Here is a 16,617-nt window from a genome sequence, read left to right as displayed (position 1 = left end):
TATAGGGTGTTCCGGCTTTTCGAATTTGCTGCGAACAGCCCAAATTGTTCACTGTTCGCTGAACAGGCGAACAGGCAATGTTCGAGTCGAACATGAGTTCGACTCGAACTCAAAGCTCATCCCTAGCCATGTGCTATCTGCAATAGGAACCAAGTATTGCACAGTAGAGGAAGTAACAATTCATGCAAGAAGCGTTGTGCTGGAGCAGTCTGGGTCTTTAGAGACTGTGAATAGAGGTTCCAATCTACATTTTCATTGATTAGATGCTATTGATCTGGGCATTCCATATCCCTTTTACCCCATCCAAGTTTAATCCCTCAATAAAAAAACAAAAACAAAGCTGATGGACTGTTCATTGTCTGGAGAGTGACTGGAAGTGAATTCCGGGCTGAGCAGGGTGACAGGTGGAACTACTACACTCAGCGGCCACACAGGGGTACAACTTCAAAAAATGACACCACTTGTTCTGTGTAGCTGAATTATTCAAAATTCTGTTCATTCTGATCGGCACTCATAATAGAAAATGAAAGCTAAAAAAATTCCTAGACTGTACTTAGTGATCTATTGGACACATCATATTATATAATATAATATATTGCAATGATCACTTACCTGTGTATACCGATACAGACTAAGTAACTGGGCCAACGCATGACTTGAATGGAAATTACTGTCACCAATAAAAGCAGCCACTTCTCCACGTCCCTTACAGTAATAGTTAGGAGCTTCCTTTTCTCCAGACAATATCTTTGTGGCATATCCCAACGTTTGCTTCGGATCAGAACAAGTACTAAATATATGATAGCCCAGAGTAACATTCGGCAGAAGATTGGGGTTCTGGTTAATTTCATTAACAACTAATTTCATCAGCAAGATGCTTTTATACTCTTCAGGGTCGACGCTGCAAGATATTGAGAGGTTTTTCAAACAACACCAAATAGTTAATTATGAGAATACATTTTGGCCACATTCCACAAAACTAACACAAACTGTTTTTTACAGAAAACAAAGGAAAGAGAAAGGAATAGAAATAATATGAACAACTAAAATTGATAGCGCGACTAAAGTGTGGATGTCCTGGTTTGGAAATCCCATAATGATGTCTCAGTTAGATGTTAGGTTATGGCCCAAAGCAAGGGACAAAGCCCACCTGATCCCCATGTATCAAATTAGGTAGGTGTGGACATTTTTGGTTCACTAAGAATTTGGTTTAGACCTTTAACCGGTTCCCAACCGGCGCACGGCGATGTACGTCGGCAGAATGGCACGGGCAGGCATATTGGCATACAGGTATGTCCAATCTTTAATGCTGCCCTGCCATCGCAAGCGCGCCACCGGCGGGGCGCTTGCGTGCTGGTCGGGACCTCTGTGAGTCCGGTCGCGGGTCCCATGGACTCGATCGCTGCGGGTGTACCCGCGATCATCTCACGGGGTGACTGAACGGAGAGATGCCGTTGTAAACAGCATCTCCCCGTTCTTCCTAGCAACTAGTGACGCTGATCTCTGCTCCATGTGATTGGAGCAGAGAACAGTGTTCACTAAATTAAAGCCCAGCCCCCAACAGTTAGTAACACACCCCTAGGAACACTTAACCCCTACACTGCCACCCACTGGTTAACCCCTTCACTGCCAGTGTCATTTACACAGGAATCACTGCATTTATATAGCAGTGATTGCTGTATAAATGACAATGGTCCCAAAAATGTGTCAAAAATGTCCAATGTGTCCGCCATAATGTCGCAGTCACGATAAAAATCACTAAGGAATAAAGGTGTAAAAAAATACTGCGCTGTGAAAAGATGTGTTCTACCCAGCTGCCAACACTACTGAAGACTACACAGTAACATACAAAAATTAAAACAAAAAAGTGTGGCGCTTAGGTGGCAACAAACCACATGAACCAGTAAGGCACTAATTCAAGCAAAGAAAATTACATACACTTCAAAAAAAGAAAATATGTGTAAATTCAGTTGTATATCAAGAGATCTTACTCCCAGGTGGAAGAGTGCATGAACCTCATGCACACAAAAGGTTAAGGTAAATAAAATTACTTTAAAATATACAGTCCATCAAGTGAACGTCTAACAGTCCTTGAAATGTGTAATATCAATCACAATTCCAAACTTGAGGTGACGTGGAAAAAGGTGAAATTCAACTTCTGATGTGTAGAATAATACCACCACCGCCGTGATAAAGAAGGGGAGAGGAGGCTTACCAAATGACGTGGACTCAGAGGAAGGCTTACGCCTCTCGAGTCATATGGGCCTGTAGGTTAGCAAACCAGATAATCATACATCTAGTATGTAATCTCCCGCAAGTCTTCAGGTCATGAAATCATCCGTAGCGATCCTTCTATAGTGCTCATCCCACGAAAATAGGGGGCTCAGGTATCAAAGACCATGGAAGTAGAAAACTAGCATAGCGTGATACCGTTTTAACATCCAATTTATTAAAAAATAATAATAAAATTACACTCACATTTGGTTCAATCGTAATAACATAGTCAGAAAGTAGCGATGTCTGTAAGGGGACCTGAAGACTTGCGGGAGATTACATACTAGATGTATGATTATCGGGTTTGCTAACCTACAGGCCCATATGACTCGAGAGGCGTAAGCCTTCTTGTGAGTTCACGTCATTTGGTAAGCCTCCTCTCCCCTTCTTTATCACGGTGGTGGTGGTATTATTCTACACATCAGAAGTTGAATTTCACCTTTTTTCACGTCACCTCAACTTTGGAATTGTGATTGATATTACACATTTGAAGGACTGTTATGCCGCGTACACACGACAGGACTTAAGTCCGGCAGACTTTCGACAGAGTTCTGACGGAGTTCCGACAGAGTTCTGACGGACTTTTCGAATGAACGGACTTGGCCACACACAATCACACCAAACTCCGACGGATTCGAACGTGATGACGTACGACTGGACTCGAATAAGGAAGTTCATAGCCAGTAGCCAATAGCTGCCCTAGCGTCGGTTTTAGTCCGTCGGAATAGCATACACACGAGCAAATTTTTCAGTAGGAACTGGGTCCGGCAGAATTCTGGCGGAAAAATTTGAAGCATGTTCCATTTCTAAAGTCTGTCAGACTTTTGCGAATCAAAAGTCCGTTGCAGCCCACACACGATCGAATAGTCTGCCGGAATCATTCCGTCAGACTTTGGATGTTGAAAAGTCCGCTCGTTTGTACGGGGCTTTAGACGTTCACTTGATGGACTGTATATGTTAAATTAATTTTATTTACCTTAACCTTTTGTGTGCATGAGGTTCATGCACTCTTCCACCTGGGAGTAAGATCTCTTGATATACAACGGAATTTACACATATTTTCTTTTTTTTTTGAAGTGTATGTAATTTTCTTTGCTTGAATTAGTGCCTTACTGGTTCATGTGGTTTGTTGCCACCTAAGCGGCACACTTTTTTGTTTTAATTTTTGTACAATAAAAATCACTGAACGCCGCCATTACTAGTAAAAAAAAAAAAAAATTAATAAAAATGCCATAAAACTATCCCCTATTTTGTAAACGCTATAACTTTTGCGCAAACCAATCAATAATCGCTTGTTGCAATTTTTTTTACCAAAAATATGTAGAAGAATACGTATCGGCCTAAACTGAGGGAAATTTTTTTTTTTTATATATTTTTGGGGGATATTTATTTTAACAAAAAGTAAAAAATAATGCGTTTTTTTCAAAATTGTCTCTCTATTTTTGTTTATAGCGCAAAAAAGAAAAACCACAGGGCTGATCAAATACCAATATAATTAGTAAATGAGGTGAAGCTTAATTTGCAAAGAACACCCAATCATCTGCAATGAAAAAAAAAAAATTTTTACTTACACGTTTGGATGATAGAAGTCAGCAGAGCTTCCCCTCCTTTACTAAGCTCTGGAGAAACTGCATTTGCAGAGTGAACAGTCTATTTGCCTTTAATAAATCCTCTGATTATCCACATCTATCCATATCCTATGCTCCAAAAGCCGAGCTCCACCCAAAAGTGGAAGCTTCGCTTGTTTGCACCCTCCCCTTCCACTGCCACATTTGGCACTTTTTGACAGGTACCCGCTCCCACTTCTTGGTAAGATCATCAATCTCCATAATTTCTGATCCCTCCTCCTTCCTCCCACTGCCTTTTGGGACCTGTGTATGTCCCAGAAGATGACGGGACCATTCAGAAAGTGCAGCCCAACTCGCACATGTGCAGTAGGAAACCGGCTGTGGAGCCTGAATGATTCACTGCCAGTTTCCCTTACTTGCAATGCTGGCACCTGCACCCACAGCCAATGGACGTATTGGATTAACCCAGGGTATCTTTCACCCTGTTTTGTTTATTTTATGTCAGTTCACGCCACATACTATTTTATTTTCATATGTTTGACTGTGTGGGAACACTTTTATACGTTGGCGGCTTCTTAGGCCGCGTACAAACGAGAGGATTGTCCGTCCAACTTAGTCCGCTGAAACGTGTTTCAGCGGACAGTCCGCTCATGTGTGGGCTTCAGCGGACTTTTTCAGCGGACAGTCTGGCGGACTAAGTCTTTCGGAAATTTCCGTAATACAGTCCGTCCAACTTTGGTTTCAGCGGACAGTCCGCTCGTGAGTAGGCTAGTTGGACGGACTAAGTATGGCGCATGCTCAGAAAGGATTTACACGGCCGAAGGTTGCATTGCTGTGTATTGGACGTCGTATTTCTAGTCCCGTCGTACGTGCTGTACACGTCATCACGCAAGTTTTCAGCGGACTGTCTGTTCATCGTGTGTGGTCAAGTCCGTTCATTCAAAAGTAGGACGGACTGTCTGTCGGATTGTCTGACGGACTTAGTTGGAAGGACAATCCTCTCGTGTGTACGCGGCCTTACAGCCGTTGTATTTATTTATTATTTGTAGTATATTTTTGGTTCCACGCCTTCGTTTACCCCTCTCTTTTACACATTTGTAGCTGCTGACTTTTAATTTTATTTGTACAGGCCTGAACTCCGCTTGAGATGTACCTCTGTACACATCCAAGAGGATGTGATTGTGTTTTCTTTGCAAAGTAATGCTTCCCCTCCTTTACTAAGCTCTGGAGAAACTGCACTTTCAAAGTGCACAGTCTATTTGCCTTTAGAAAATCCCCATAGCCCAGAAATCAGGGGTAATGGACATACATTGTGATACCAAAAAACTTTCCACCACCCTCATCTATAGCTGGCTATCGCAGTAAGCGGCATTGGAGGGCTAAAACAGGTAACACCAAAAGCCTGGGGAATGCCTGGGAGAAAACCCATAAAAAAAACCTGTTTTTAACGCATACTGTAAGCCCTTGTACACACGGTCGGACATTCCGACAACAAAATCCGTCGGATTTTGTCCGACTGATTTTGTCCGAAATGTATGTTGCCGGAAGTTGGCGGAAAATCCAATCGTATGTAACGTGACGACGTTATTTCGTTACGACGGGACTACGTTCAGGCTAGTAGCCAATAGCTTTGGTGTAGGAATTTGATCTGAGCATGCGTGGCACTTTGTCCGATCGGAATTCTGTACACATGATCGGAGTATGTCCGATTGGATCATGTTGTTGGAAAGTTTTAGAGCCCAGCTCTAAAACTTTGTCCGTCGGATATTCCAACAGAAAACAGTCCGATGGAGCCCACACACGGTCGGATTATCCGACAACACGGTCCGATCAGACATTTTCCGTCGGAATGTCTGACCGTGTGTACAAGGGCTCAGACAGGTTTATTCGGTTGTCTGCGAGCTGGTGGTAAGTAGGCTTTGGTTTTCTCCTGGGCATTCCCCGGGATTTTGTTGTTACCTGTTTTAGCCCTCCAATTCCGCTTAGTGCGATAGCCAGATATAGATGAGGGTGGTGGCAAGTTTTTTGGGTATCACATTGGTGTTTTTCTTGGTCCAGCAACGCACCAACACCAGGGACAGTTCTAAGCACAGGAAACATGTGCCCCTTCACGGGCATACTATAGACACACCCCAGATACAAAATTTAAAGGAATATTACACTTTTATTGTTTCACTTTAATTATTATTAAAATCACTGCTCCTGAAAAAACTGACATTTTTAAAAAAATTTTTTGCATTGATACATGTCCCCTGGGGCAGGATTAGGGTCCCCAAACACTTTTTAGGACAGTAACTTTCATATTAGCCTTTAAAATTAGCACTTTTGAACGTTCGAGTCCCATAGACTTTAATAGGGTTCTAAAGTTCACACGAAGTTTAGGTCTGTTCGCAGGTTCTGGTGCGAACCGAACAGGGGGGTGTTCAGCTCATCCCTACCATTTGGGGGCTAATTAGCACTATTTGGTCGGCTATAGTAAATGACCCCCACAGTGTTATTTAATAGATAGGATGGTATAACTATAATATAGTAGCTTAACAACCACTTTAATGACATCACTTTTATAAAGTTTTACACTGACATTTACAAAAGAAAAGTGTTTCAGTTTGCTGGTAAACGACATTTCATTCCAACTTCTTCTTTAAAAAAAAAAAAAAAAACACAGACCCACAGAGATCTGTGTGCTGTTTTAATTTAAAGCGGGACTGTACTGGGGAAAAAAAATATTAAAAGCCAGCAGCTATAAATACTGCAGCTGCTGACTTTTAATAAATGGACACTCACCTGTCCCGGGTTCCAGCGATGCCGAGGCCGATCGATCGCTCGGCTCTCGGCTGCTGCCGCCACCATTCTAGGTGAGGGAATCAGGAAGTGAAGCGAATCGGCTTCACTTCCTGGTTCCCTACTGCGCATGCGCGAGTCGCGCAGCGCAATAGGAATTGTCCGCGCTGTCTCTGGGACCCGTGTGTGTCCCAGCAGACAGCGCGGCAGGACAGGAAGAGGCATAGACTCCCGTGGGAGTCTATGCCCGGAAGTGGGTGTAAATACCTGTCTTTGACAGGTATCTCCACCCCCCTCCCCCCTGAAAGGTGCCAATTGTGACACCGGAGGGGGGGGGAGGGATCCGATCAGCGGAGGTTCCACTTTAGGGTGGAACCCCGCTTTAAATAAAAGCTGGTAATTAAATGTAATTTGCCCACAATTTTATTTATTTATTTTTATCATTTTTTCTTTGTATAAATGCAGTACACATCCCACAGGGAACGTGATTTTTTTTTCTTTTTACTCTGAGGCAAAAAAAAAAATGCATAGCATATGTAATCTGAGTATGCAGATTGGTTGGCCAGGAAAGGGATGGACCTCTCTCCTAAACTCATATTGTTGAAAAAGGAGCGCGACTTGAGATATCAACCAAGTGCGCATGCTCACGAAACGCATCCACTGCCGATGACGACATCCCCCTGAGCCACCTGTATTCTGCGCTTCAATCCTCACTCTGAGGCCGCCTTCAGAAGCCGGCGTTACCATCACACGGAAGTGTCTATTAGCCTGTATAGATGGACTGAATACAGCGCTGGGGAAAACGTAATTCGAGATATACATACCATGCTTATTTGCTTACTTCTACATGTGAGTGCATATATTGATGCTTATTAAATTCTTTGTATAAAACTATTGCACCCAGAGGCTCCTCTCCATTTGTTTTCTCTACAGTCTCAGAATACGGTTTCATTTCTATCCTGACGGCTGCCCTGTTGTGCATATTCCTGGATTGAGTTCTTACATCTATTGGACTGGCCTCTTATATAGATTATTTGATCTATGAACTTTATCCTTATTTTAGATATATTGTTTTTAATATTTTTATTTTAATAATTGTATACATATTTGTACATACGATTGCATTGGGAGACGTCCACAGAGATGTTTTTGAATTGTGCGCCTAAACTTGTTATTATATCTAAACTATACCATAACTACCATACCAGGACCCCCCCCCCCCCCCCTGCAAAACATTTGTCCTGATGTTGATGAGGAGAAGAGTCTCTTCCCCACAATCTTTGCCTGGTGGTTTTAGGGGTTTGTGAAGTGGGGTATTATCTAGCCACCACCATTAACCTCCCTGGCGGTATAATTAGTTCTGGTTTTAGGTGCTGAAAGCGGTACAATTATTTTGCATGGAAATTTGGCGTTTTATATTGTAGTCCTGTAATTCTTAGGAATAACTCTCTTAAATCTGTTCAAACCAGAGTCTAGCAGACATCCCGGGTATGATAAAGTTTATAATATAATAAATAATAATAAAAATTATTCAATAATATAATCAAATCCTAAAACACTGGAAAAAGGGACACTTTTTGGTTGCTATGGACAATCTCCAAATTCCAGGCAGAAAAAACAGTATTTATAATATAAAAGTGCATGCAGGGCCCTGCACAGACCACTAGGGACAAAGAGGGTGTGTATTTTTTTTATACAGTACTGTAATCTGTAAGATTACAGTGCTGTGTGTGTTTTGTGTCTTTTTACTTTTTTGAATTTGGCGCCGTTCTCCGCTCCCGTGCGCCGTAACGCCGCAGGGAACAGAGCTCGGCGGCATTCGGCACTATGAATCGAGTGGAGGACGGCTCGCACACACAGCGCTGGGGGACATCGCTGGATCCAGGGGACAAGGTAAGTAAGTCTCCCTGTGTCCTCCCCTGCATCCAGCGATACGATCCCGAGTCTGGCTCGGGGTTACCGCTCATGGAATCACCGCTACGGAGGTTAATAAGGGGCCCCAAGATGCTGTACCCCCCCATCTGAATGAATATGGGGTACATAGCTCCCCCAGTCATTCACAATAAAGGAAAATGTAATCAGGAAATAAAAACAGGTAAACATTATTATTATACAATTTCTTTAACCACTTCCCGCCCGCCGGTTGTCAGATGACGGCTGGGCTGCACGGCTCTCATTTTGGGTGGATGTCATATGACGGCCCTCCAGAACATCCACTCTTGCACGCTCATGGGGGCGTGCACCGCAGCGATCGGTGGTGCGATGTGTCAATCTGACACACCGCTACACTGATCTCGGAAAAAAGCATCTGACTGAGGCTCTTTGCCACATGATCAGCCACATCCAATCATGGCTGATCACGATGTAAACAGGAAGGCTCTCATGAGAGGGGGGGGGTCTGTGCTGTTTATCATCACAGCCCCCCTTGGATGCTCACCCAGGACCACCCGGATGCTGCCAGATCACCAGGGATGGCCACCACACTGGACCACCAGGTATGCCACCCTAGACCACCATGGAAATGTCAATCAGTGCCCAGGCAGCTGCTAATCAGTCCACATCCCCAATGCCTGCCAGTGCCATCAGTGATGCCTAACAATTCCATCTATCAGTGTTGCATATCAGTGCCACATATCAGTGCCCATCAGTGCCCAGCAGTGCCACCTATCAGTGCCACCCATAAGTACCCATAAGTGCAGCCTTTCAGTGTCCATCAGTGTTGCCTATCAGTGCCCACCAGTACCACCCATGAGTGCCCATCAGTGCCGCCTATCAATGCCCATCAATGCTGCATATCAATGCCACCCATCAGTGCTGCCTACCAGTGCCCATCAGTGCTGCATATCAGTGTCCATCGTCAGTGCTCCTCAGTGCCCATCAGTGCCACCTCATTGGTGTCACCTTATCAGTGCCCATCAGTGAAAGAGAAAATGTACTTATTTACAAAATTTTATAACAGAAACAAAAGAAAAACTTTTTTTTCAAAATTTGAGGTCTTTTTTTATTTGTTTAGCAAAAAGTAAAAAATGCAGAGGTGATCAAATACCACCAAAAGAAAGCTCTATTTGTGGGAACAAAATTGTAACAATTCTGTTTGGGTACAGTGTAGCATGACCGCGCAATTGTCATTTAAACAGCGGCAGCGCTGAAAGCAGAAAATTGGCCTGGGCAGGAAGGGGGTGTAAGTGCCCGGTATTGAGGTGGCTAATAAAAAGATTAAAATCCCTGTTGTAAATTCATCATTAATCATGATCCTCGCTGACAATGGAAAGAAAACCCGACAGACCTGGCACATAACATGGATCCCGGCGCTACTCTTCACTAAATAACAGCTCCCTGAGCTTTCCTCAGCTGTATAGGTGAAAGAGCGGGGATGGTGGTTACATCATTCAACAAATGTGGTCATGGCATGGGCATGGAAAACAATGTCCTGGTAATGTCCACCATTCCTAGGGAAGTGGCAGATGCCAGCACCCTTTGCTTCTTTAGGAAATATTCACAGCTTGAAGCTCTCCTATATAGAAGCTGTAGAAATATAACTTCTATTTGTGATGCTTGGCTCCAGTAGAAGAGGGGCTAACCAGGAAAAAGTTCAGCCCAAACCTAAATTTCAACTGAACCATTAGCTCATCCCTAGTGACAGCAAATGGTAATCATGAGGAAACCCTAAGAGCCCTATTTATAAAGCAGTATGACTTTCACAAGCGTTCACTGTTGATGATTCAGTCACCTAATTAGCAAATAGAGTCCACCTGTGAGTAATCTCACTATGAATACAGCTGTTCTGTGAAGCCCTAAGTGCCCATTCACACAGGGACTTGCAGCGCGACTCACAGACACGACCTGCACACGACTTCAGCGCCGACTTGCAAAACGACTTCTGTATAGAAGTCAATGCAAGTCGCCTGAAGTCGCCCCAAAAATAGTACAGGAACCTTTTTCTAAGTCGGAGCGACTTGAGTCGCTCCTATTAGAACGGTTCCATAGTACAGAACGGAGCGCGACTTGTCAGGCGGCTAAGTCGCCTGACAAGTCGCGGTAGTGTGAACGGGCACTTAGGATGGTTGTTATAGAACCTTAGTCATGAAGGCCAAGGAACACAACAGCTAGGTCAAGTTGTAGAGAAGTTTAACCACTTGCCGACCTACTCACGGAGATATACCGCGGCAGGTCGGCTCTCCTGCATGAACTGACGTACAAGAAGGATAAGCAGGAGAGTACCCATGGGTCCTGGGGACTCGATGTCCACGATCACCTTGGACACAGGCAGAACCGGGAACTGTAAACAGAGTATTTCCCTGTTCTGCCTAGTGACATGACAGAGGTCTTCTGTTCCCAGTGATCGGGAACAGTGATCTCTGTCATGTTCCTGGCAGCCCCCCCCCCTACAGTTATGACATGCTGAGGGAACACACTTAACCCCTTGATCACCCTCCTGTTAACCCCTTCCCTGTCAGTGTAATTTTTACATTGATCAATGCATTTTATAGCACTGATCAATGTAATAATGTCACTGGTCCCCAAAAATTGTCATTTGGTGTCGGATTTGTCCACCGCAATGTCGCAGTCCAGCTAAAAATTGCAGATCACCGCCATCACCAGTAAAAACAATTTAAAAAGTCCCGAAATCTATACCGTAGTTTGTAGATGTGATAACTTTTGCGTGAACCAATCAATATATGCTTATTGCAATTTTTTTTACCAAAAATATGTAAAAGAATATATATCAGCCTAAACTGATGAACAATTTTTTTTTTTTTTTATATATATATTTTTTGGGATATGTATTATAGCAGAAAGTAAAACAAATTGTTGTTGTTTTTTTTCAAAATTGTCTTTTTTTTTTTGTTTATAGCACAAAAAATAAAAACCACAGAGGTGATGAAATACCACCAAAAGAAAGCTCTATTTGTGGGTAAAAAAGGACATCAATTTTGTTTGGGTACAATGTCAGTTAAAGTGACGCAGTGCTGTATCGCAAAAAATGGCCTCGACATTAAGGGGGCAAATCCTTTCAGGGCTGAAGTGATTAAAGCATTTAAAAAATATCCCAAGCTTTGAATATCTCAGGGAGCACTGCTTAATCCATCATCCACAAATGGAAAGAGTATGGCACAACTGCAAACCTACCAAGACATGGCCGTCTACCTAAACTGACAGGCCGGGCAAGGAGAGCATCATCAGAGAAGCAGCCCATGGTAAATCTGGAGGAGCTGTAGAAATCCACAGCTCAGGTGGGAGAATCTGTCCACAGGACAACTATTAGTTGTGCTCTCCACAAATCTGCCCTTTATGGAAGAGTGGCAAGAAGAAAGACATTGCTGAAAGAAAGTCATAAGAAGTCCTGTTTGCAGTTTACGAGAAGCCATGTGGGGGACACAGCAAACATGTGGAAGAAGGTGCTCTGGTCAGATGAGACCAAAATCAAACTTCTTGGCCTAAAAGCAAAATGCTATGTGTGGTGGAAATCTAATACTGCACATCACCCTGAACACACCATCCCCACCGTGAAACATGGTGGTGGCATCATGTTGGGGAGATGCTTTTCTTCAGCAGGGATGGGGAAGCTGGTCAGAGTTGATGGGAAGATGTATGGAGCCAAATACAGGACAATCTTAGAAGAAAACTTGTCTGCAAAAGACTTGTGACTGGGATGGAGGTTCACCTTCCAGCAAAACAACAAACATACAGCCAGAGCTACAATGGAATGGGTTAGATCAAATCATATTCATGTGTTAGAATGGCCCAGTCAAAGTCCAGACCTAAATCCAATTGAGAACTGAGAAAATTGCTATTCACGGATGCTCTCCATCCAATCTGACAGAGCTTTAGCTATTTTGCAGAGAATAATGGGCAAAAATGTCCCTCTCTAGATGTGAAAAGCTGGTAGAGACATCCCCAAAAATACTTGCAGCTGCAATTGCAGTGAAAGGTGGTCCTACAGAGTATTGACTCGGGGGGGGGGGGGGGCTATACAAATGCCCCCACACTTTTCAAATATTTATTTGTAAAAAAAAAAAAAAAAAAAATCTAAATCATTTATCATTTTCTTTCTACTTCACAATTATGTGCCACTTTGTGTTGGTCTATCACATAAAATTCCAATAAAATACATTTACGTTTTTGGTTGTAACATGACAAAATGTGGAAAATTTCAAGGGGTATGAATACTTTTTCAAGGCACTGTAAAATACATTTAGCTGAAGTGAATATTCAATTGCATTTAATATTTGTTGAATGTCATATTGTCTACATATACAGTACCCATACGTTTTCACCAGGCTGACCTATTGCTATGCTGTGAATAGTCATTATTGTGAACAGCCATGAATAGTAGAAGATCACACACACAACTATTAAATGACAGCACACCTCCCTCCCTCTCTCCTGGCAGAAACACAACCAGATGGATTTTCAGTTTGCAGGTACTGACATGACTATTTATCTGAAATCCCAGCATGACCTGAAGACCAATGTTATGGAAGCCCCATGTATTCACTGTATATTGGTGGAACACAGACTACAATTTAACAATGTGAACATATGTAGCATAACAGTAGAAACATTTGTACATTTTCAAAAAATATTACAGTGAAAATAAAGAATTATATTTCTCTTTGTTGAGTCATACAGAGAGAGCAAAAAAGATAAAAAGGCACTTACAAGTCACAAATGGAAAAGCTTACAGGTGAATTAGGCCAACCAAACTTTCTCTCATTTAAAGTTGTATCAAATATGCTGTGCAAGTGAGCAGAGACCAATCCTCCGATAATAACATCTCCCTCCTTGTAATATTCATACTCAAACACTGGCTTTATCAGATTAAGTCTACAACGAAGTGTTGATCTCCAGGCCAATGCGACTCCATAAGATGTGATAGGAAGGATGAGTATCGGCAGAAAACAGACACAGAACATCATGTTTCATGTCACACAGCATTTCCTCTCAGTCACCGGCAGCTCTGCTCAGGGGAGACACAATCACCGGAGCTTTATACACATCGACTGACACCGATTTACACTACAGAACAAAGAACAGAATAATAATAACATCAGTCTGAAAATATCACATCTATATCAGTGTAACTGATCTAATAAAGTTGGTTTATTCTTTATTCCATATTCAGTACACTTTCAGTAGTTTAGAATTATATTTATACATTTTCAAGATATTCTTCTGTAAAAAAAAAAATATATATTGTTAATATATTTTTACATCACAGGATGGAAAGTGAATGTCCAGTTGGGGTGAATAAGTTAATACACTATCAATTCTAAATATTACAGGGCTGCTTAAATAGCAGTTTGTCACGATACTTCTGAGTTACCAATTTGGACTCATCTCAACATTTTGAACTGCTCTCCTACACCAATCTATAAAGTAATCTGGCCCCTCCAAAACTTCACCCTCCTATTGATGACCATACTCTGCAATTGTCCCTAAAACAGTGTGACTCTACCAAATATTCCAGCAGATTAACCTATTCCCAACTGGCTCACGCCGATGTACGTCGGCAGAAGGGCACGTACAGTCATATTAACGTACCTGTACGTTTCCCTTTAAGAAGCGGCATTGTGGGCAAGGACAGCTCAATGGATAACAGTTTGAAGGCATGTAAAATGTCCACTTTGGACAGCCATGTGCCCATGCCTGTGCTGATGAAGCTCTGTATGGCTAGGTCGCGGATGTGGAGCAGATGGTATTGGCTGTACGAGGGAGAGCATAGTTGAAATTGTTGCAAATCTGTGCTTCCCCCAGAGACTGGGCAGGCTGCCCCGATTTGTCCAGCTGCAAATGCAGAGTGGTGGCAGGCATGTCTTGTGCAGTATAGGAGGTAGAGGGGATGGTCAGGGGATGTCTGGAATCTGCATTGGAACACCCATTCATCCTATGTGTGGAGGATTGGCAGATGGGGCAGAGCAGGGGACATAAGCCTGTAAGTGGCGGCAGAAAAGTTTGGAGTCCAAGATGCCCCAATTGGGGCTGCTTGGAACTGTGAGAGTTTGGCTGCTGCTTCGTCAGCGAATGACTGATGGTAGTTGTAGAAAGCAAAGCCTCCAACCCCTCAGAGACTGAGCATGCCGTGTTCAGAATCCAAGGCCCATGACATGACATGGACTGGTCAAGCTTAACCCAACTGATCTCAGAGGGAAAAGACAGACATATGAATGAGTGGCTGTGAAAATGTGCCACTGTAGATGATGAGTGGCCGTAACGGTGCCGCTGGTAGACGAGTTTCAATGGCATGCTGCCTTGAACCTTGTGTGGGGGCAAAAAACAAAAGGAAGTAGAGAAATGGGAGCAAGTGCGGGGAGGACCATGCTAGTCATATATCGTGATCATATGTTGGTCAATGAGAATAGAACGTGCCGGCTCATGGTGGAACTGTGAACCGGAGCATCATATGAGCAGGGAGTGTGTGCGAACGTACGAGTGAGTGGTAGGAGTAGTAACTGGTTGCTTGTGGCAGGTGCCTTGAGGGGGAGGCCAAGCTGTGGAAGCTTAGGATGTGTGTAAAAGAAAAACGTGTCATCTTGAGCAATAGATTAGAATCACTGGGATGAATCGACTGATGTGGAGTTTGTATGTTTTTACTTTCAAAGATTTTTATTGTATTTTCAAAGAGAAACAGACATTTTGAGACAAGAACAGTATCAGTCAATAATAATAAAAAAAAAAAAGAATACTGAAGAAGCATCACTATACAAAGGACAATTGCAAAAATGAGGCATTTATATAGATGGGCTATAAGCCCTACTTTGGTTTGTTTCAGAAGCCTGTTAATCCCCTCATCTCCTGGAGGGCCCCTTGAGAGAGACTGGAGGACAGCCTGGGCACCCCTTTAGGGGAACTAGCTGTGCACAGAGACCGTCTCCCCAATCCCTCCCAAAAGTGTATTCAGGCAAAAAAACCCTGGCCACAAGGCCGCTATAAAAGGAAATAAAAGAAACTCATACTTCGGACCTGTAGCCCAAACTATCATCATGAGCGGGGGTACAAGTAGAGCCCAGATGTATCAGCATGTAATCAACGGGACTCCCCCTAGTTGGGGAGGTTGTCCAATGTGAATTGAGGTTGGAAAGAGCTCGCAAAAGGCCTGCGACATAGGGGATATTAAAGAACAAAGAGGAAGATGAGGAGGGGAGAGTAGTAAGGAAAAGCCACTGTGAGGGGGGGAAGCCAGCACAAAGCACGAGTAAGCGAAATTAAAGTACTACCGAGGGACGGAACGCCTCTCAGCGGAGTGGATTTACCACTACTAGTTTGTTAAGCCTGAATTCCAGGTATAAGGGAGATGCCCACATATTTGGCCCAAGGCTCCCAGACCGCCTCAAATGCCAGGGTTCTGTCCATTAGAACGCTTGTCAGTTTCTCCTGAGACATAATCCAAGAGATTTTTCGTTTGGTGTCCAGAAGGGAGACCCTCGGCTGTTTCCAGGACTTAGCTATCGTCAGCTTCTCCCCCAGGAGAATAAAATGTATACGTTTACATGTGGCTTTAGACATCCTGGGAAGAGAGGAATTCAAAAGAGCGAATACCGGGGTTTTTGGAATTCGTTGATTTATGACCTTTTGGAGCATGACAAACACCTTAGACCAAAACTATCATATTCTAGGGCATTCCCACCAAGTGTGAGCCATAGAGCCCGTGAGTTGGCAACCCCTGAAGCACAAAGGGCTGGCTGTGGGGTATATGAGAGCCAACTTGGCCGGCGTGAGGTACCATCTGGACATCACTTTCACATTGGATTCTATCAGTGATATATTTTGTATCCCTTTAAATGCCCTAGAAAAGGCTCCATTGCTCCAAAGGCCAGTTTATTAGAAGATCGTTCTCCCAGAATGCCATATGCAGGGTTTTGGGATTTGATAGGGCTAACGACTGGTAGACGATGGAAATTCCCCCTCTCTGTTCTGAGGTCTGACCACACCAATATTCATAGGGTGTAGAATTGGGGGGGGGGGGGGTTTAGATCTCCATATTGTGTGCAGG

At 43.3% G+C, this 16,617-nt stretch overlaps 1 protein-coding gene across 1 annotated transcript in view; it reads right to left on the bottom strand.

The window, feature by feature from the left end:
* Nucleotides 1–13,572, bottom strand: part of LOC143940047 (vomeronasal type-2 receptor 26-like) — a 92,192-nt gene extending 78,620 nt beyond the window's left edge. Inside the window, exons 1-2 of the mRNA XM_077461095.1 lie at nucleotides 13,287–13,572; nucleotides 613–901 (exon numbers count right to left, since the gene is read on the bottom strand). Of these exons, the coding sequence (XP_077317221.1) occupies nucleotides 613–901; nucleotides 13,287–13,543 (546 nt within the window). The 5' untranslated portion in view covers nucleotides 13,544–13,572. The remainder of the gene's footprint in view (nucleotides 1–612; nucleotides 902–13,286) is intronic.
* Between the last annotated feature and the right edge of the window lie 3,045 nt (nucleotides 13,573–16,617).

Source organism: Lithobates pipiens, unplaced genomic scaffold (assembly GCF_037356315.1).
Source record: "Lithobates pipiens isolate NorthernLeopardFrog02 unplaced genomic scaffold, aLitPip1_a1.2 Scaffold_3, whole genome shotgun sequence".
Taxonomy (NCBI): domain Eukaryota; kingdom Metazoa; phylum Chordata; class Amphibia; order Anura; family Ranidae; genus Lithobates; species Lithobates pipiens.
The sequence above is the reverse complement of the archived record's forward strand: the minus strand, read 5'-3'. Positions and strand labels throughout refer to the sequence as shown.